Raw genomic sequence first — 21220 nt, forward strand, 5'->3', positions numbered from 1 at the left:
AGGCGGCCAATCGGAAGCGAGCATACCAGCGTAAAAGGCGGAAGAGAAGCGGTCTAGTTCCGGACGCGGCCGCCGCCGCCGCCGCCATCTGTCACCTGAGCTCCGGCACCGGCACCCTGCCGTCCCGGCCCCGCCGCCTGCCTCCTCGGCGGAGCTGCTTCCCGGTCCTGCCACCTCTCTGCTCTGTTCTCGTCGCTGACTTCTTCCCCTACATGGATCTGGTCAGAGTGGCATCCCCTGAGCCCGGGCCAGCAGCGGCCTGGGGACCCAGCAAGGTGAGTGGCAGTCGGGGTTGACGCACCTGCCGTAGCCTCCTTGACTGGTCCTCTTGGAGGACCGGAGAGGATGGCAGGCGCCGAAGCGGCTTCCCAGGCTACTTAGAAAGTTTTGGGTTGAATACCAACCGCCTGGGAAAGGGAGGACGGGCGGCGGGCTGCGGGTGTCGGGGAGAGAGAGGCAGGGAAGAGGCACAGGCTACCAAAGGCCACCCCGCTTCGGAGTCTCCGTCTAGTTCTGCACCTTGGTTTTTGAACCCCCGTAGCACGACTGAAGCTATTTAGCAGCAGCAGCAGCATGTATTTGGGTGGGACTTGCTTAGAGATGCTGACGTTTGAGGGAAGGCAAGCACGAACTTGTTTTTCTCCAGCGAAATGAGTCCGCCCAATTACTCACAGAAAGCCAGACAGAAAGGTGGTTGAAGAAGCTGTTATCTTAACTTGTCGAGTGTGGTCATCCTACTTGGGCGGTTTGTTGTTTTTGAAGTAGTAAGTTTAGGAGGTAAGTCGAGGCGCACCCTTCCTCCCCTCCAGGAAGTGTTTACAAACTGTAAGATGGTTATGTTTTGGTTTTAACGTTTATGCTTTTTCCTGTAATGGCCAATTAAAATGCTCATTTAACATTTGGTTTTTGATTTTTGGCTGCTGCTTTTCATGATACTTTCATTAGAAGGATGAAAAGATTCTTTTGTCGCTTTATGGAGGGTTTTCTTGAAAGCATAAATGGGTCAATTGAGATTTTGTGTTCCTCAAATTAAGGTTGTGAAGGAATCTTAACTTTTTTAGCTTCCTAATTGTTCATTTTTTAAAATAAAATGGACATTTAACAGCATGTTAATTTAAGATGTACAGTATAATGACTTGATACATGTATATATTGCAAAATGCTCACCACAGTAAGTCTAGTTAGCATTCAGGATTACATTTTGTTTCTTGAGATGAGAACTTTTAAGATTTAGTCTGTTAGCAACTTTCACATGTACAGTACAGCATTATTAACTTTAGTCATTCTGTATAGTACAGCTCATGCCTTATTTATTTTGTTAACTGGAAGTTTCTATCTTTTGACCACCTTTACCCATTTCACCGACTTCTTTACATGTTGACAGAACATTTGTTCCATTTAAAGGGTCATTCATTAATCTTATTAGATCTTCATACCAGGTCTTAACAGAAAGTGGGGGAAATCTATTAAGTACTGTAAAGGAAATTTTTATAAAAGTTCTCATACAACCATAAGAAGAATCTAGGATATTTAATTGGCAAATGTGGTTACATCTGTCTGTTATATTGTTTATTTTTTTCCTTGTCAAAGCTTTGTTTACAAGATCGAGATCAGTAGATATAAAAGAACAAGTCATTAGAAAGACACTAGTAAATATATACTATACATGTTAAATTTCTCCAGGTAAGCTTGTAAAGCTTGTAAAAATGTCAGATGAGACAAACTGCTCAGAATACCTAAGCTCATAACAAACTTCACTTACAAAACTAATTCAGTAATAAAATATTTGACATCAGTCATATTTTCATTTAAGTGTGCATCATCAGAACTATAAAATTTCATTTTCATCTTGCAATAAGAGATCATTTTGGGGTTTACTGATGTTCTGTTGAGAAGACAGCATTTTCATGGGGAAACAATAGAAATACACTGCAAGTATCATTTCCTTCTTTAACCTCTTGGAAGATGGAAGTGATTATAGAAACCTGTGTGGAGTAAGTGGAGATTTGAGGAAAACCTTGGAAAATGGAAAGAATGTTAAAGGCTAATGATTCTCAAAACTTTTCCATCAGGACTTCTTTATACTCTTAAAAACCATTGAGAACTCCAGGAACTTTTGTTTATATTGGTTATATCTATTGCTATTTGTCATATCAGAAATTAAAACTGAGATATTGAAAAACTTTATTAAATGATATAAATCATGATGTTTATATAAATAATATTTTTATGTTTTACCAAAAAAGCTGTTTTCCAAAATGAAAAATTAGTGGAGTAGTATTTTGTGTTTTTGCAAATCTCTTTAATGTAGTAACTTAGTAGAAGACAGCTGGATTTTCATAGCTCGTTTTTCTTCAGTCCATTGCAGTATGTATCAGTTGAAGTATATGAAGAAAATCAGTCCTTACAAATACATCAATTTTAGCAGGCATAATTGCAGATGGGTAATACGAGCCCGGTAGATACACTGAGAACAAACTGAGTTAATCTTTTAAAATCACATTAAAAAAATGTTACTGAAGTATAGTTGATTTACAGTGTTGTGTTTAATTTCTGTTATACAGCAAAATGATTCAGTTATACATATACATGCATTCTTTTTTATATTCTTTTCCGTTATGGTTTATCACAGGATATTGACTATAGTCCCCTGTGCTGTGTTTGTCCATCCTATGTATGGTAGTTTAAAATTCACGTTTATATTCTAAACCCACTACCTTTGAAATTTTTGGAGAATACAATACACAGGCACTCATTCTAGTAGCCCCCAGAGTGCTGCCGTCACATCTGATATAGATTCTGGAAAACTCTACACTCTTGAGAGAATGAGAGTGAAACTTTCTTGAGAGAATGAGAGTGAAACTTTTTTAGAACTATTATGAAAATAATTTTGACCTCTTCAGTTCAGTGGCTCAGTCGTGTCCGACTTTTTTGCAACCCCATGAATCGCAGCATGCCAGGCCTCCCTGTCCATCACAAACTCCTGGAGTTTACTCAAACTCATGCCCATCTTAGACACCCCGAAAGGGACTTGGGGTCCTCAGTTACAAAATGCCAAGCTGCTGTTATGAGCAATGAATTTTAGGGACTATTCCAAGAAGAGAGAATGGACATACTATAGGCAAAAGTGAGGAAGTATGTAGCTCTGTTGGAAAGAGTTGTAACAAGTGGGTTAGTGGTACTCCTCAGACCTGTTAAGGTCACCAAAAACAAGGAAAGTCTGAGAAACTCACAGTCAAGAGGAGCCTAAGGTGACATAATGACTAAATGTTATGTGGTATCTTGGATGGTATTCTGGAACAGAATAGAGACATTAGGGGGCAGCTAAGGAAATCTGAATGAAGTATGGGCTTTAATTAATGATTGAGCTCATTAATTGTGACGTAAGTACAGTATCTACACGGGGATGCTGGGTATAGGGAATCTGGTGACTCTACAGTCTTTGTGATTTTTTGTTGTTGTTACTCTAAAAATACTCTAAAATTGAAAGTTTAAAAAAAAAAAGTAGTGTTGTTGTATAGGCTCAGATCACATTTTGCAGAAATCCTTGTTTTGAGAAGTAAAATTGCCCACTTAAATATTTTGCCTAGATTATGTCTTCCAGCTGCATGAGCAGAAAAGGGACTTTGCTGTGAGTTATAGTTCCCTTGACTGCAAGTTGAGGGCAGAATTTTTGTTATTATGTACCTCCTTCGTGTTTGCTGTTTTTTTAGTTTCTTGTTTTTAAGTTGATTCTTTCCCCATAGTTGTGTGCAGTAAAATCTTTAAAAAGAAACAAAAAGCGGGATGGGCAGCTTGTGATGCATCTTGAAGAGTAGAAGGAAGGGGGAATGATTTCCCTCCCATCTGCAGCCAGCCAGGTGTGGGAGGATGGTAACTGTGAAGCCTGCACATTGCTGCGTTCAGTGGTTGCATTTTCCCAGGAGAGGAGAACAGGGTAGGTCCTGGGTCCTCAGCGAACAGGAGTCAGGGAGCTGATGATGGGACTGGTAGATGTCACTTAAAGCAGAATAACTTAACTGGAAGTGGTTGGAGTTTCCCATCAGATCTTGATGCCCTGGTCAGTTTATAATTTGTTGACAGCAGTAGTGGGAAATGATGTCGGATTGCACGAGTAGAACAAGGGCATTTTACTCTTATCTCCTTAAACATTTAACAGAGGGAGCCGGCAACTTCCTTAAGAATTGCAATATGACAAGAGAAGATTCCCCTCCATTCACACAACGGTGCCCATTTGGAGGAGGGACCCGAGGGCCTTTTCTAAGCCCCCCTCGGGATGGTGGACCACTTGAGCTTGTGGAGGGCTACCATGCCTGGCAGCTGTCCCTCACAGCCCAGAATGTTTTAAGGAGGGATTTTGGGCTACTGGTTTGAAGATGTGATTTCAAAATATGGAAGTTGGCAGACTTTCAGAAATCTTTACTTATTTATCCCACCCAAGGAAGTCACCTCAATGTGAGGTGGCCCAGCTGAGCTGGCCAGCAGGGGTAGAGAGAAGTCCGGCTCTAGAGCCTCAGGCTCCCAGGAGCATGGTCAGCAGGACTGAGCAGGCCTGGTGTCTTGTTGGTGCTCTCAGTCTCTGCATGTCTCCCTTTCCCATTCAGTCTGTCTTGGAAGTCGGTAAATCTCTGCCTCCAAAGTAATACAGTGACAGCCTTTCATCATTTACCTCTCTTTGGGAGATTGTCCACAGATGTTTTAACATCTTAGGAGAATTGATTGACTGCTGGCTGGAGACTAGAGGCCTGAGAAGTGGGTGGGCAGAGGGGTTGACAGCGTGGTGGAGAGGAGGACTTTAACCTAGGAGCAGTGTAGAAAGAAATCAGACCTCTCCAGCCTAGGGACACCATGGCCGTTCCCTGACATATCCCCAGGTTTCCTTTTGACGCCTGCTTAGTAAAGACATCGAATGCCTCTTTAGGTCTGAAGTCCTATGCTGGGCTCTGGCTGAAACACTTAGCATCACATGCTATTCTAAATTAGACTCTCAGGAGTGGTAGTGGTTAAGAAATGAGTTTGGACTTTATCTTGAAGGCAGTGGGAAACATTAAAGCAATAAAAGAACTTTAATAAGGAAACTGAGCCAGTCAAATCTACATTTTAGAAAATCCATTGTGTTGTGGTGTGGAGAGTGGAAGCAAACAGAAGGCAGAGTTAGGAGGCTCTTACGGTGAGTAACCCAGCAATGGGAGGATGACTCCTCGGAAAGGGGATAGAGGGCAAGCTCAGGAGATACTTAGACCTCTTATTAGTATTAATGGTCTTAATCACTGGACTCTCAGGTGGAGTCATTGGCTGCTTCTCCTCTCAGAAATTAGGAATTGTGAAATAAACCTGTGGTTTATACACATTGCAGGAGGGCTGAGATGGTGATGCCATTGAGACGGACTGACCGGCCAGCTGTTCCTGAAGAGTCTCGCAGAATACTACTTTGCTCTAGTAATATTGTTTCAAGAATCCATCTCTCAACTTCTAAAGTTCAGAAGTATAGGGTTCATTGTTTGTAACTGCTGGGGTTTTTTTTTTGTTTGTTTTAGCGTATCCCAGGATATCTTGACAGGGGCTGCCGTACACTTTTTACTTGTTGAAGACTTGCTGCTTAAATTAGAAGGAAGTATAACTTCTAAGTGGGCTTTGAATTGTGGTAGTTGGTATAGCCTGTTCCTGTAAGAGAATCTACCCAGGAAGCCAAAAGTGGAAGGTGAGCAAAGTATAAGTTGCTTGGTGAGCATGATATCAGAACAAGGGGCATCCTATGAACTCAGTGGCTAGTCAGGTGATGCTGGCGTACCCTGTGCTCCCCTCTGCTATAAGGATATTCCCACCAAGCAGGCTGGAAAGTGCTCTTGGCTGTCATAGTCTAGGTGTATCTTTGATAAGATTTGAGCTAGGAGCTATTTCTACCTTCAAGATGATTTCTGCAAAAAACTAAACATTCCTTTTGAGTTTATTTAACTCATCTAATTCTCAAAAAATAAACTTATTTCCAAGTTTGGAAGTCACTTTCATTTCATTATTTTGAATTGCCTTTTTTTTTTTTTATAGTGTCCATGGGCTACCCCTCAAAATACAATATCTTGTTCTTTGTCTGATGTAATGAGTGAGCAGTTGGCTAAAGAATTGCAGTTAGAAGAAGAAGCTGCCGCTTTTCCTGAAGTTGCGTAAGTAAAAGTCACAAAGAATCTATTTGATCTAGCAACTGACCATAGCCAAGTCTTAGGATTTGATTAGTGATTGTCATAACAAATAAGTCAGAGATTTAGAAAAGCAGTGCAATAGAAGGAGTGCCATTTTGGGAGTTCACTGATACTTGGGTTTTGGTCCCAATTTTGTGACTAGTTTTCAGTATTGTCTTGGGCAAACCACTCAGTTTCTCTGGGTTTTAGTTACTGCAACAGTTGAACTCTGTTATTGAATAGATTAACAAATAATAATCAAATAGATTGATTAACAGTTTTCATTAAGTGTTGGTAGTTTATCTTCCCATATATACATCGTCTCTTCTCTGATCAGAACACAGAACAAATGAATTTGGGGTCTGCTTGGTTCTTATGATAGGCCCTTTAGCTTTCTGTTTCTTAAAGCTCCCTTAATCCTGTTCGATGCTCTCACAGGTGCCTGCTGTTGGTCAGAGGGCAGCTGGGCAGGAGAGGGTGAAGGATTTTGTGAAGTTCTTCCATTGTTTCTTCAATACAGTGTTAAGACTGAAAAGACACAGCTCACCCATGATTGGTAGCATCTGTTTATAGCAGCACATTATATTAGTCTATATTGCTTATTTTGAATAGTGTTGCTGAAGGACCGTTTATTACTGGAGAAAACATTGACACTTCCAGCGACCTAATGCTGGCTCAGATGCTACAGATGGAGTTTGACAGAGAATATGATGCCCAGCTTAGGCGTGAAGAAAAAAAATTCAATGGAGATAGCAAAGGTACTATGACCTTATTGTGACAATCCCATTGGGTGGTAGGAAATGCTTGTAATGGGCCCTAAATAAATCTTCAACTGTTTTTGCCTTTTAAGTTTCCATTTCCTTTGAAAATTATCGAAAAGTGCATCCTTACGAAGACAGTGATAGCTCTGAAGATGAGGTTGACTGGCAGGACACTCGTGATGACCCCTACAGACCAGGTATCAGGGCTTTGACCTTCTGGGGGCATAGAATGGGGAGACAGGAGGACTAAGTATTCTATATTCATCTTTGACTCTCATTTGGTAATTTACTATTAGATTCAGATATCTTTTTCAGACAATAATGAATGCAGCAATTTAGTCTCTGCTATTTTTACATACTTGACTTGTCTTAATCACCTTTAGCAAAACCAGTTCCTACTCCCAAAAAGGGTTTTATTGGAAAAGGAAAAGACATCACCACCAAACACGATGAAGTAGTATGTGGGAGAAAGAACACAGCCAGAATGGAAAATGTAAGTTACAGAAAGGATTCCTCTGAATCATAAATATCCTAAAGTTTTATTAGGATAAGTTAAAAACATAGGATTCTAAATACACTATAAGTTTCTAAAAATATCCTTCATCCTTTCTAGAGATACTTTAGAAGACAGTACAGCAACACAATGGAAACTCAGCCACTGATGAGAATATATTGTACCTCAGAATAAAATTCTCCAACAATGTTAAGAAAACTAGTTTGATTTACATTGATTCTAAAATTAAGAAACTGTTCTTATGAAAGTAACATTTTTCAATATCTTAGTTTTCCATGTGAAATACCTTAGGATATTGTGATTGGAGGATAACAGTGGGAGGTGGAAATACTTCCTACTGTATACCGTGTTACAGTTTTTGAATTTTTTATTTTGTGCATACCCCTGCAAAATCAGAAACAAAATGTGATTTTTGAAAAATAGAAAAAAAATGACATTTTTTTCCTCCTTCATAAATATTGTGGTAAATATAAGACATTTAGACTTCAGAACAAAAATGCTTGTTAAGTAAACATATTATGAAATTCTATAAATAATCTAGATCTGATTCTAGAACAACTCTGTCCAATAGAATTTTTTTATAATACTACATGCTGTGTGTACCAGTGCTATCTAATATGGTAGCCATATTTGACAACTGAGTACTTGAAATTTGGTACAACTGAGGAACTGAATTTTTAATTTTATTTTAATAATTTAAATATAAATATCCACATGTGGCTAGTGTCTTCCATATTGGACTTAATTGTCATAATGTGGGCATAGCTTGCTATTTTACCCTACTCTTCAAAACTAATTGACTGTGAAATTGGTTGGGTTTTTTTTTTTTTGGTAAGACTTGGTGTGATTTCACAATATAATATATCCTTTGATATAAAAGCAAAGTTCAGAGCATATGCTAAAATACCTTAGTTTTTAGATGTGTTTGGATGTTTTCTATGCATAAAATAAATCCTCCCTTCCTTTGGGATGAAATTTCTTTAAAAAGCCTTGTTTCCCTTTCTGTTGCACTCACTGGTGAGTTATTTTGGCTTTTCCTCTGTAATGTCTGTGGATTCTGCTTTCATAGTGTAATCATCTATTGAGTAGATAACCTAATCCAAGTAAAACTGTTTTTCCCTGTCCCATGTTAAACTATTCAGATGCTGATTTTTCTTTTTCATTTTCTCAGTTTGCACCTGGGTTTCAGGTAGGAGATGGAATTGGAATGGACTTAAAACTATCAAACCATGTTTTCAATGCTTTAAAACAACATGCCTATTCAGAAGAACGTCGAAGTGCCCGTCTCCATGAGAAAAAGGAGCATTCTACTGCAGTAAGTATTCTTACGTTTAATGGAAAGATTGATATTGGAAAACTTCACATTTGGAGGAAAAACAAGACAAAAGTTCATGTTTGATATTTTTTCATGAGATTGACTTTTCAAATCAAAGATGTGAATAAAACCCAAGTAGCTTTGCTATTTGACTTTCAAATTTCATGTAATGGTTATTAATCAGTTACTCAAGACTAGCCTTTTCAGTGGTCATAATTAATTTGGACTATTGCTTTCATTGCATGTGAGAAATTGTTTTCTGTCATGACGTATTTATAATAATGTAATAGTTTGTAATGTTTTACATTAATCAAGTTAGTGTATAGTATCTTGAGAATAATTTTTAAACTTTTAGAAAAACAAACTAATGGTAGGTACATCAGGAGAGCTATTTAAAGTTTGGAGATAAAACTTTAACTAAGCTAGTCTAATTTTTAGTAGTTCTTCTAGATATTCACTTTCAGAGACAGTAGAGTTATAGGAATGGGTGGTATCTTAACAGTCCTCTTTTAAGAGCCTGTTATATATACATCTAAGTAAATGAGCAATAAAAGTTTTAAAGTGTATATTTTGAATGTTAGATATTAGAAATGGCTCAGAAAATGTTTTGTGATTACCAGTCATTTTCACTTACAGCACTTTATCTTTTGCAGGAAAAAGCAGTTGATCCTAAGACACGTTTACTTATGTATAAAATGGTCAACTCTGGAATGTTGGAGACAATCACTGGCTGTATTAGTACAGGAAAGGAATCTGTTGTCTTTCATGCATATGGAGGGAGGTAAATGAGCAGAAAACAATACCATAATATAAACCAAAGCTTAGTCCCTTGTTCTGAATATACATAAAATCAAAGTTTAAAGTGTTATTTTAGGAAGTTTCAGCAATGTAGGGACATAAAAAGAAAAACACAATCAAGGGTCTAGTGGTTAGGCTCCACGGGAGTTCCCTAGTGGTCTAGTGGTTAGGGTTCACTGCTGTGGCCTAGGTTCAGTCCCTGATCTGGGAGACTGAGATCCTGCAAGCCTCGCCGTGTGGCCAAAAACAAAAAAACAAAAACAGTCATCCCAATTGTACCATCAAGAGAGAACCAGTAATAATTTTGTGTAGACTCCTCCAGTCTTCTTTCTGTGAACGTATTATTTTTCATATTATTGTTAATTGTTCTATATCATACAGGCAGCTGTAGTGGCATAGCAAAATTTGAACCTGAGTTTGATTCAAAGCTTTTCTTTTCTCTATGGGACTCTGATACCAAGTTGGGAGGGTTATACTTAGATCACTTATTGATTCCTCCTCCTTTTAATGATGCTTGCATTATTTAAAGAGATGTCTTTAAAGCTTTTTTGTCATTTTAGATCTTACCCACTTTACTTTTGTTACTGGAGCTTAGTCGAGTAAAGGATGGCATGAGGAAGAGAAAACATTTTAAATGTGGAGCCTGTTGAGAGAATGTGCAAACCAGGAATATGATGTCATCTGGTTACTTGGCTTTGAAGTCTTAACTAGTTCAGCAAGGCTTACTAGCTCAGCTAATCCTTTATGTTAGCAGTGTTTATAAACAAAAATGTTAAAATAGATTACAGATTATTCTAGTTATTTTTAGCTTTAGAAGGTATTTATTATATACTTAAAGGGATTCAAACAATTACTGCTCAAGTACTTGTCTTTAGTTTTCTTATTTAACTTTTTTCCCTTTCTGGATGAGACATACACATATAATTATGTATTGAATTACACTAAGTTCCAAAATGAAAGGGATAAAAATGAATGTTAGGTTAAAATGACTCAACATTTTTTTCTTTTTCTTTTTTTTAATGACTCAGCATTTTTAAAGCAATATGCTCTGGAGCAGTCTATTAAACTTATTTGAAAACTGACCCTCCCTTCATAGGATTTTAATGGGGGAAATTGAGATCATATTTGATTTACCTGGTATAAATTAATCTTAATAAACCTTTTTTTTTTTTTTTACTCTAAGCTCTGTTGCCCTCTTTCCAAATTTCAACTGAGGGTTCCCTGAGATCAGGCAAACATAACTTAATGGCACAAATTAAAGTAGCCTTCATCTTACCAGCTGTGGCCCCACAGGTTTTTCCTCTAAAGGTTACTGCTATTAATAGTTTTTAGTCTAGTCTTCTAGAAGTTTTTAGGCATGTATTTCTTATTTTTGTTTATATGCTGCATTCAGCATCTTTTTTTTCAATCAATATATCTCAGGTCCTTCTATTTTATTGGTTTATATCATACCATTTTTATAGTAGAACATTCCACTCTATGAATATACAGGAATATCTTTGTACATAAGCTTTGGTGTGCTTTTGCAAATAAATCCTTAAGCTAAATTCCTAACACTTGGAATTGCTGGGGCAAAGACTGCATGCATTTTTCCCCTTGCTGTTAAACAGTGGAAGGCCTTACTGAAGGGAGAGTACCAGATTTTGCTCACTGTTTGGGCCGCTGAGCTGGCTATTATAGCAACCAATATTTCTTGATTTCTGTTATTCATTAAAATTTTTTAAAAACTTTTTCTTCTTATGTGTCACACCAAAGGCCAGAAATCTTAAATTTGTTTATTTTTTAATAGTGGGGCAAATACACTTTTCTCTATGAGCTAGTTAGATCTGCAGGTTGCATAATTCTGAATGTCAGTAGGTGTTGCCAAATTGCCCAGTGAGACGGTTAACCAGTTTATGCCACCACCAGTAAGCAGTATGAACCTGTTTCCCTCATCCTCATCAGTGCCTAGTCTTATCAAACTTAATATTTTTTTCTCAGTGTAAAAGATGGAAAATACCTTTTTAGTGTTTTGGTGTACATTTATTTAGTTATGATTAGGTTGTTTTTTTTTTTCACATGTATTAGCCACTTGGGTTTCTTTTCTTGTCATTTGCCTTGTTTATTCTTTGTCCATTTTTTGTTCATCTTAATGATCCTTTGATAGAGCAAGTGAGCTCCCTTTCCTTATGGTGGAATTGGTATTATAATCTATACTTTGGCATTTGTAAGTTAGTAAAGCTAGAGAGCATTTGGTTTTCAACAGCTGAGAGTAAATATATTTTAAAGTATAAGTTAGTTTCTTCTGCTCCATAACAAATTACCACAGATATAGCAACTTAAAACAACACCTATGTATTATCTTATGGTTCCTGTTGATCGGAAGATCGGGCAGGCACAGCCTAGCTGGGATCTCTGCTCAGGGTCTCCCAGGGCCTCAGTGTTGCATGTCAGCTGGGCTGTGTTCCTTTCTGGAGCGTGACGTCCTCTTCCGTAGGCGCAGTTCAGTTCCTTGTGACTGTAGGACAGAGGTCTCCACCTTCTGGTTGCCTGCCAGCCAGGGACTGCTCTCAGCTCCTAGAGGCCCCTGTAAGTCCTAGTCATGAAGCCCTTTTGTACAGCAGGTGGCATCTTCAGAATAATCAGGAAACTCTCTGCCTTGGGTCTACTAAGACTGAGTCTTAGAGGATGGAAGATAATCCTGGCAATGACTGTACTGTCACTTTTGCTGTAGTGTAATCTACTCAAGGGAGGGGCTTATACAGGCATGTACACCAGGGACTGGGATCTTGGGGACCCTTTTAGGTCCTGCCTGCCACAGAGCTCTTCTGGGTTCTGTCATGCTCAGATTGACCAAGTAATCAACAGTTATTTGAATAGTAACATGTGCTAGATTTTTTCAGGAAATAAGTGCATATAACATGTTTTCTTCTCTCAAAGAGCTTATGGTATATTCAAGAGGAGGACATTACAGTAACAACTGGTAAAAATTATACAGAATGTAACACACATACATTGTTGTTTTTTTTTTAATACATATGTATGTATCTTTTTTAAAAGATTAGAAAAGTACTATTCATGATCGTGACTGTCTCTCAAGAGTTGAAATGGGGAATGAAACTAACTACCACAGGTGGTAATCAAAGGAAGTTTCACCTTTATTTGTAAAGTTTAATTCTTTAAAAAAAAAGTAGAGATGGGAGTGCTGAAAATGGGAAGATTGAAATTTAGACAATGAGATTAGACAGAAAATTAGAAGTTACATATTTAGAGGTAATAAGATATAAAATTGTGTAAGCAAACCAGAATTTGATAAGGAGGACCTTAAGAGCTCGGCAGAGGGTTGTGTAATTTACTGAGAAACATGGAAGTTTTTTTTAGTAGGAGAATGACAAGATGAATCATATAAATTAGATTCTACCCTGGAAACCTTCCAAGTGAGGAATCTCCTCAGTGGTATTTTTGATAGGGCCTCATCTACCTATGGTTAAATTATTTCAGTGACAGAGAACTTATCTCAAAATCCAGAGAGAGATGTCTATAACATCTTTAAATTATCATTTCTTGCTTGGAGAGAATCTCTATTCTCCTTGAAAACTGGTTCGCTCATTCACCAAGTGTTTATGCAGCTACCATGCTCCAGGCATCTTCTGTGGACTGGGGCTATAGCAATGACTGGTAAAAGGGAAGTCCGTGCTTTCGTGGACTCCACTTCCTTCCCACCCCTCCCTCCAATCCCCTCCCAAGATTATCAAATAAGTGCCATGCAAATAGATAAAACAGGGTGATGTCATAGTGACTGGGTGACTGCTTTTTATCAGTAGGACTAGGAAACCTCTGATGAAGTGACATTTAAACCTGGATTTGAATGACACACCTGGATTCAGTATCACATATCAGAAGGAAGAATATTCCAGACTGAAGAACAGCTAGTGCTAATGCCTTCAGACAGGTGTAAGCTTGGTATCTTTGGGAGATTAAGAAAGCCAGTGTCCCTGGAGTGTAGTGTGTGAGGAGGATCCAGAAGGCTGGAGAAGCAAAGGGTGGATCAGGCAACACTCTGTAAGCCAGGGTAAGGAGTCTGCTTTTTCAGTGCAGTGGGAACCAAAGCTCAGATTTGAGTCTCATTTTCAAAAGATTACTCAGATTGCTGTGTGGGAAATGAATTCTAGTCAGGCAAGAGAAGAAACAGATCAGTTAGAAAGTTGTGGTGATAGTTGAGAGATGACTTAAGTCAGACTAACAGGTGATGAAGATGAAGAATACGAGACTGCTGGTGTGTGTTTGGAAACTGAGAGTGGACAGTCTGTGCTGTGGGGTTGGCTGTGGGGAGGGAGACAGACCCCAGGCAGACTGCAGCCTATTTTAAAGTTATGAAAAAAAAAGGGAAAAAAAATTGATTAAGGAAATTTGAATAAACTTTGGGCAGGTGTATAGGTCTTCACTGTTCAAGTTTAATTCCATAGTCGTTAAATGAGGATTATATTATGGGTTGTTGAAAACCGTTGACAATTTATTTGAAAGTGTGTCTTATTAAAAAAGCTAAAAGCTAGGGTTTTCTTAAGACCTAAAACGTGGAGGCTTTAAAAAAAGCAAAACACCCCAAGGCTTCCGTTCTCAGAGAAGATAGATTTACTTTCATGTCATAAAATCTTTTATTTTGAAATTGTTTTTTACCTGGCACCTTACACTGACTTAATGTTTGTTTCTTCCACTTAGCATGGACGATGGAAAGGAAGATAGTAAAGTTATACCTACAGAATGTGCCATCAAGGTATTTAAAACAACCCTTAATGAGTTTAAGAATCGTGACAAATATATTAAAGATGATTTCAGGTTTAAAGATCGCTTCAGTAAACTAAATCCGCGTAAGATCATCCGCATGTGGGCAGAAAAAGAAATGCACAATCTTACAAGGTAAAGAAAATCATTGTGCTGGAAGTCATCTTGGGTGATCACCTCTTTGTATTAAGTCTACCAGCCTGGCAAAAACACCCATGCTTTCTTTTAAATTCATTTGTAGAAAGCATGAAAGGCCTTGAAATTCTAGTATTTAAGGAGGGCTTCTATAAGAAAGCATTTCCATGCATATAACCTGAATTCATACTCATATGGTGAAAAATCCATTTTGTTTTTTCTTTTCCTCAGTAAAGTTTGAGGGAAATTAAGTCATTTTCTACTAAAGATATTTTGTCATATATCTAAATGCTATCTTTTCCAGCTTCCAGTTAGGCATATTATAAATAATAATTTCCTTTTTTGTTCAGGAAAGGTTTATCCCATCTAATATTTGTTAATTTGGTGAGGGCAGGGTTTTACCAGTGAGATTGCATTTTGCTTTAATTTTTAGACTTGTTGCCCAATTCTCTAAACAGAATTTATGAAGGAAATTTTTTTGTCAACCAAGAAATTGAGTAATAATCTTTCTTATTCACAAACCTTCCTATATTTGAACTATTAAAAGCTTTTCATTTTAGTTTGCTTTTCCTAAAGTTATTTGCTTTTAAAACATAATTATCCATATTTATTAGTTGCAAGTCTTCTATTTAGTAGGACTTCTAATTAGGATAATTTCCCAAGAGACCTTTCTGCCCTACAGGCTCTTTCCTGTATTAACTAAGACCTCATCACTGCCTTTCTTAACGTTTTTCCGCAGTTCCCCTAGTCTTTAGTGTAAAGTTCAAAGCTGTTTTGTGACGCGGAGCCAGCCGTTCTCTGTGGGCTCAGCCCACTTGTCCTTGCTCCCACTCACGATCCAACTGTGTTGATTTACACACACACACACACACACACAACCACCCCCACACACACCCACGTGGACGGTGCACCTTGATGCCTCTGCATCTCACAGCAGCTTCCACACCACACCTCCCCATAGTTTGAACCTGGCTGGTTCCTGTCTGCCCACTTCTTCCTCGATGCCGCCTACCCACATCTCTGCCAGTGCCCGTACCACATTGCGCTGTCATCATCTCCTCACTCATCTTTTGTTTACACCAGGCCACAGGCTCTGTGAGGGCAGAGGCTGTGTCATACTGCCTTTGCATTCCAGCATTCCCCAGAGTGGAGCACAGTGCCAGCTCGTTGCAGGACCTCGTTAGATATTTGTTGAATAAATGAAATACTCTCTCCTACTGATCTTTACCTTCTTGATCCTTTCTTTCTGTATAGGATGCAGAGAGCTGGAATTCCTTGTCCAACAGTTGTACTACTCAAGAAACACATTTTAGTTATGTCTTTTATTGGCCATGATCAAGTTCCAGCCCCTAAATTGAAAGAAGTAAAGCTCAGCAGTGAAGAAATGAAAGACGCCTACTATCAAACTCTTCATGTAAGTTGTGCCGTACAGAGCATTCAGATACCAATTTTTAAAAATACTTCTTCTAAACTAAAAAAATTCCTAACAGTACTATTTAAGGTGTTATAACAGGGACAAACTGAAGTTTGTGAAGGAATGTTAATATTGAAGAGTGGTCTTTCTATCAATATGTGTGTGTCTTGAGTTTTACAAAAATCATGGACCAGTGGAGCAAGTGAAGGGTCAGTGTTAGTGACATGGAAGCCAGAAGCTGTTATTCATAAAACTTCATTAAATAAAATTTGATGTTACTATATTTAGCAGATACAGTGCCTTGTTAGTTTGTATGCCTTCTTAAAACAGTGAAGGAAATACCGTTAGTGTTGGGAACTTAGAAGGAAGCAAATTCGCTCTCAGTGTAAGAAAGTGATGATCAGAAGACGGTGAGGTGTGGTTTATCCATCTGTGCAGGCATTAGAGTTGGAAGGCATATGTCAGGAGTCTTGAGGAAGCTATTTATGTTTTGGGACAGCAACCAAATTCAGTCTGGGATCCTTCTAGCTCAAGAAACTGCTCCTGATTTTGTTATTCCTCTGTTTTGTATTATCTTTTTTTTTTTTAATTGAATCAGAGAAACATGTTTTTAGCGCAGTGTCTGTGTGGAGCTCTCATGTCATGGAGCAGTTGATGTGAATATGAACATGTTACACAAATTAATTTTTTAAGGTATGGCTAGAGAGTCCAGTTTTCTCTGCCTTTAATAGGAAAACATTCAATGAAAATCAAGCCTACCTTTCTGGTTTCTTTTGGCTGTGGGGTGGCTAGGGAAGAGATGAAGTAATGATGAACTTCATATTTGATTCTATTAAAGCTGGGAAACAAATATTAGTGCTGATTTCTCTACTCTAAGGCTAGGGATCACCACCAGTCATATAATATGTATAAAATTATATAATATATAATACCACTTAATCTAGAAGACTGTGTCTTTTCCACATGTCTGGCAGGAAGTGCTTTTTATCTTGGAGTTGTGTGCACCCCTTAGAACTCTCAGTGAGATGTTTGCCCTTTTATGAAGGGTAAGCCTGGGTCCCCTGGTTAAGTGACCACAGCTGTCTCACATGCATGGGAATCCAGGTCTGCCCTTTGGTCTCCGGATCTCATTATTGTCACATGGGCAGGGAAGTAGTGTCACATACTTATCTCTTCCACTGTTTCATTGTTATCCTGTCCTCCCTTGAGATAAAAAAGAAAGGCACAGCCTTGACAATAGCACAAAGAAGTTCTTTACCCTGGAAAATATTGGTTGATATAGATGTTTTAGTTTCGTGGGTAACTTAGAATCATTCCTCATGTCCTAAGTGTCTGTCCTGCCTCCTCACAGTTGATGCAGCAGTTATATAACGAATGTACGCTCGTACACGCCGACCTCAGTGAGTACAACATGCTCTGGCATGCTGGGAAGGTGAGGAGCATTTTGTTCATGTTCAGACTTAGTGACTTGGTGTAAATGACTGACTGTAAAGAAATCACTGTGCTCTGTATTTAAATAGGTCTGGTTGATCGATGTCAGTCAGTCTGTAGAACCAACCCACCCTCATGGCCTGGAGTTCTTATTTCGTGACTGTAGGAACATCTCACAGGTGGGCATGTAAATTATCTTTTTTATGGGTGGGCTGTAATAGATTGATATATTTTTCTGACTCCTAAGACCAATAAGAAGACACTGTTCTTAGAAGTTAAAGGGTTTAGTTCTTCACTTTCACGATAAAGAGACAAAGACTGATACGTCAGATTTCTTTTTTTGCAAGAATTTGATTGCATGCCTCACATTTGGGCCAATGAATTAAATTTCTGAGAGAGTAAGCTTTATTTTGGTTCTAAATATTTAAGCCGTCAAGTAGACATGTAATCCATGCACGGTGCTTTAAGGGAAGCTGAACTGTAGCTACCCTGCATGCTTCCTGCTATTGTTACCACACTAAGAAAAGAGTCTTCCTTGTGGTGTAGTCTGGACTCTGTTTCTCTGAGGCAGAGTGAGTAGACAAGGGAAGGTAAAACTCAGTCATCACAGAGTTGAGACACATCTGTTTGCTATTTTTTAAAGGAAATGAATTGTCAGCAGCAGATTCAGATAGGAATGTTCTTTTTAAATATGATAGAACAACTTCATTTTGGAAATAATGTCTGAGTTTACTGGAAAATTTTAATTCATGAAATTTAGTGATAATTTTGTGTCTACTTAAAGCAGTGCCAAGCAATTTCATATATACTACTCATACTTAGAGGTATAGAAGGTGCAATATGACAGACTTATTACTAAATCCAGAAGACAGCCCGAACGTGTGAGAGGACAGTAAGCAAGTAGAACCTGGGTGCAGTTATATTTGAGTTGGAAACATCTGTAGCTAAAAAATTATGGAGGGAATTCACCAGTGTCTTACAAGTACACCGTTTCCTGTTTCTGAGAGAACCTTGCTAATATCTCTGCTGACTTTCTCATATTTCTTTACTAGTTTTTTCAGAAAGGAGGAGTAAAGGAAGCCCTTGGTGAGCGAGAACTCTTCAATGCTGTTTCAGGCTTAAACATCTCGGCAGATAATGAAGCTGATTTCTTAGCTGAGGTAAGTGTAGTAAGGCTGTTTTTCACCCCGCTGATAGTGGGGAGCTTGATGGAGTAGATAATGAAACCCAGAGCTGAGTTTATCCTCTCATCCCCTCAGAAACAAAATTAATTAGAGATTTTTCTTATCTTGAGATGTTTTTGATCCTTCCTTGGAAATACCCAGTCATTACAGTGGATCTACAGAACCATAAAAAAAACCTTCCTGCAGGGAAGGTCTCTCAAAACTGAACAAAAACCGAAATGTGAAATAGCAACTAATTATTCCCAGCAACCTACCAAAGCAGAGAATGATTGTAGACTCTGTTTCAGAAAGCCCCATTGTGACTTGAGTTTGGCCAAGCCGTGCTGGAGTCTAAGGCCAGAAGAGAAATGACGGGAAGTTGGTACATCTACCCTTTAGTTCAGGACAGTTTCTTGATGTTGCTGCTGCTGAATCAGCTTTCGGATTTCCTTTTTCTTGTTCCTGAAAGCTGTATAGATTATATCGTAAGACCTATCTGATGCCAGTGGCTAGCTTGATAAAGACACTCAGCATCAATCCTGATAACATAATCAAGTAAAAACATAGATGTATGTATCACACTGTGATCTGTGTCACACACTGTAATTCTGACTCAAGTCCAGTGTCAATAAGAATGTCGTTTCAGGAGAATAAAAATACCAGTTCAATCTCAAGCATGATTTCTGTGAAGTAGCATTTTAACCAATGGATTCAATGTATGTATTTTACAGATAGAAGCTTTGGAGAAAATGAATGAAGATCATGTTCAGAAGAATGGAAGGAAAGCTGCTTCATTTTTGAAAGATGATGGAGGTCCACCAGTCTTATATGATGAATAGCACTAATGCCCACTGCTTTCGTGTTGACACAGTGGTGATTGTCAGCTGCCAATGGCAAATGAAGTTACGGGTGACTTGAAATATCAAAACATGAGGCGTGTACAATGGTGCTTCTGTGCTTTTTTTCCCTTGTAACCCATATACCAGATGCGTGGAATTTTTAGCTCAACATTGAGAGAATAAAATGTCACTACCTCTCATGATATGAATAGGGTAATATAACTCTTAACAGCTACAGGTTATCCAGCTGAAATCAACCTGATTTTACAGGATTTGTGGCATAAAATGTTTTGATGAGAATTTTTAACATTTCCAAATATGGAAGGAAGGGACAGATGTGTTTACGAAGGAGACATTTATTACAACACACTTGGCTTTTCTCACCTCCCTCTTTTGTGTTGCATCTTTCCTCAAATATTTGATCGGCCTAAAATTAGCCCTTCTTAATTCTTTTTCCAGATTGTGACCATGATTCTAAAGGAAAATTTCTTCTCTTTAGTAGGTGGCGTAAATGGAAATTTGGTTTCAGAATGGCTGACAGAAGTAAAGTGCTTTTTATTGGTACATCATGAATTCTTTTCCACACTCATATGCAAGGGAAATGCATCATCAGTTTCTGAAGGAGATAAATAAGTACTTCTCAACTATCCACAGTTTTTAAATTTAACTTCCAGCTTTTCTACATTTAGGTGAAATGGTTAGGATATAACTCATGGTGCAGCCGCTCTGCATTTATAATGAAAATGTAAATTATCTGGAAGGACAGAATAGAATCTTCAACCATGTTTAACATTTTTAATGAAGTCATTGAAACAAAATTCAGTTTACACATCACTCAAGCTGTATACTTACTGTTTTTGAAAGAAATACAGCAGGCTACCTAGAAAGATTATATCATCAAAGGAAGAAAAGTACATACAAAACATGTTGGGTACCAAATCACCAACTAATTTAAACTGCCTGACTTCGCTTTTAATAATTTTTAGTACTGTTGGGGCACCACTTCTTAATGCAGACGAAATACATTGACTCTTTTAAGACTGAAGATCATTCAGAACAACAGAATTGTTCCTCCTATTACTAGAATCAGATTGAAATCACTGAAGACCTAAACTCTCTGTCTGATAGTAGAAAGTAAAAATCTGAACATTAGTTACACTTGAAAACTTCTCCATTAAGATTATTTTAAAATGCCAAATACATTCTCTCTAGAAAAATATTTATTTTTGTTTCTGTTGTATAACTTTTATTTTTTTTTTTTCCCCTGTTGTATAACTTTTAATTGTGTTTCAGAGAAGTGTGATTTGGGGCTACTCATTGCATTTCATGAAATGTTTACCACTATGAAACAAATATTTAAATGACTGGGAATTATTGACTTTACAGAAATTTCAAAGAACTAATTTTAAAAACCATTAACCATTAAATTTTGTTTTGTTTTGTTTTGTTTTCTGACATACTCTGTTTGACAGTAGCAGCAAATTACTGCTGTGTGGCATTCTTGGAGTGTGCTGTGAACACGCTTTTTAAGAAATTAAAAATGAAGAGATCATTTTAGAATTGGTTCTTTGTGTGTATTCTTCCTGTTGCTTATATTAACATAGGTCCTGGCATTGAGTTACATTACCCCTCCTGTTTAAATTCAGCAGTGCTATTGTAAGCAGTCCCACCCCCCAACTTCCCATCTTTAGATTTCACTTTTAAATGACCTATTTCACATTACAAATAAGTTTTTCCCCTCATGCAGAGCTGAGAGTAAATTTTTCACACAGTGGAAAATGTTGATTTGCTAATAGTCAAATACAAATGAGAAATAACAAAATCTGAAAACAAGGATCTTTTGCCTCACTTTAATGGAAGTAGATGTTTGAATATGAGAGAAATTATCGAAATAAGGAAGATTATGTGTATTT

General features: G+C 37.9%; 1 protein-coding gene across 3 annotated transcripts; it reads left to right on the plus strand.

Annotated features, from left to right (window-relative positions):
- Window positions 1-48: 48 nt before the first annotated feature.
- RIOK3 (RIO kinase 3) lies at window positions 49-20867 on the plus strand. 3 transcript variants are annotated; one of them, XM_070452740.1, is made up of 14 exons: window positions 49-275; window positions 6046-6161; window positions 6789-6934; window positions 7027-7134; window positions 7321-7430; window positions 8623-8766; window positions 9420-9547; window positions 12041-12132; window positions 14263-14317; window positions 15715-15874; window positions 17226-17306; window positions 17395-17484; window positions 18358-18465; window positions 19200-20867. In XM_070452740.1, exons 1-14 carry the CDS (start codon window positions 213-215, stop codon window positions 19305-19307), a joined length of 1509 nt encoding a protein of 502 aa, XP_070308841.1. In that variant the 5' UTR covers window positions 49-212; the 3' UTR covers window positions 19308-20867. The 3 variants fall into 3 exon arrangements, with proteins under 3 accessions (XP_070308841.1, XP_070308840.1, XP_020737411.2); XM_070452739.1 differs by lacking the exon at window positions 12041-12132 and having other exon boundaries at window positions 52-275; window positions 14263-14460; XM_020881752.2 differs by lacking the exons at window positions 49-275; window positions 12041-12132 and adding an exon at window positions 5558-5701 and having other exon boundaries at window positions 14263-14460.
- The last annotated feature ends 353 nt before the right edge of the window (window positions 20868-21220 follow it).

This window comes from Odocoileus virginianus, chromosome 22, assembly GCF_023699985.2.
Source record: "Odocoileus virginianus isolate 20LAN1187 ecotype Illinois chromosome 22, Ovbor_1.2, whole genome shotgun sequence".
Classification (NCBI taxonomy): Eukaryota; Metazoa; Chordata; class Mammalia; order Artiodactyla; family Cervidae; genus Odocoileus; species Odocoileus virginianus.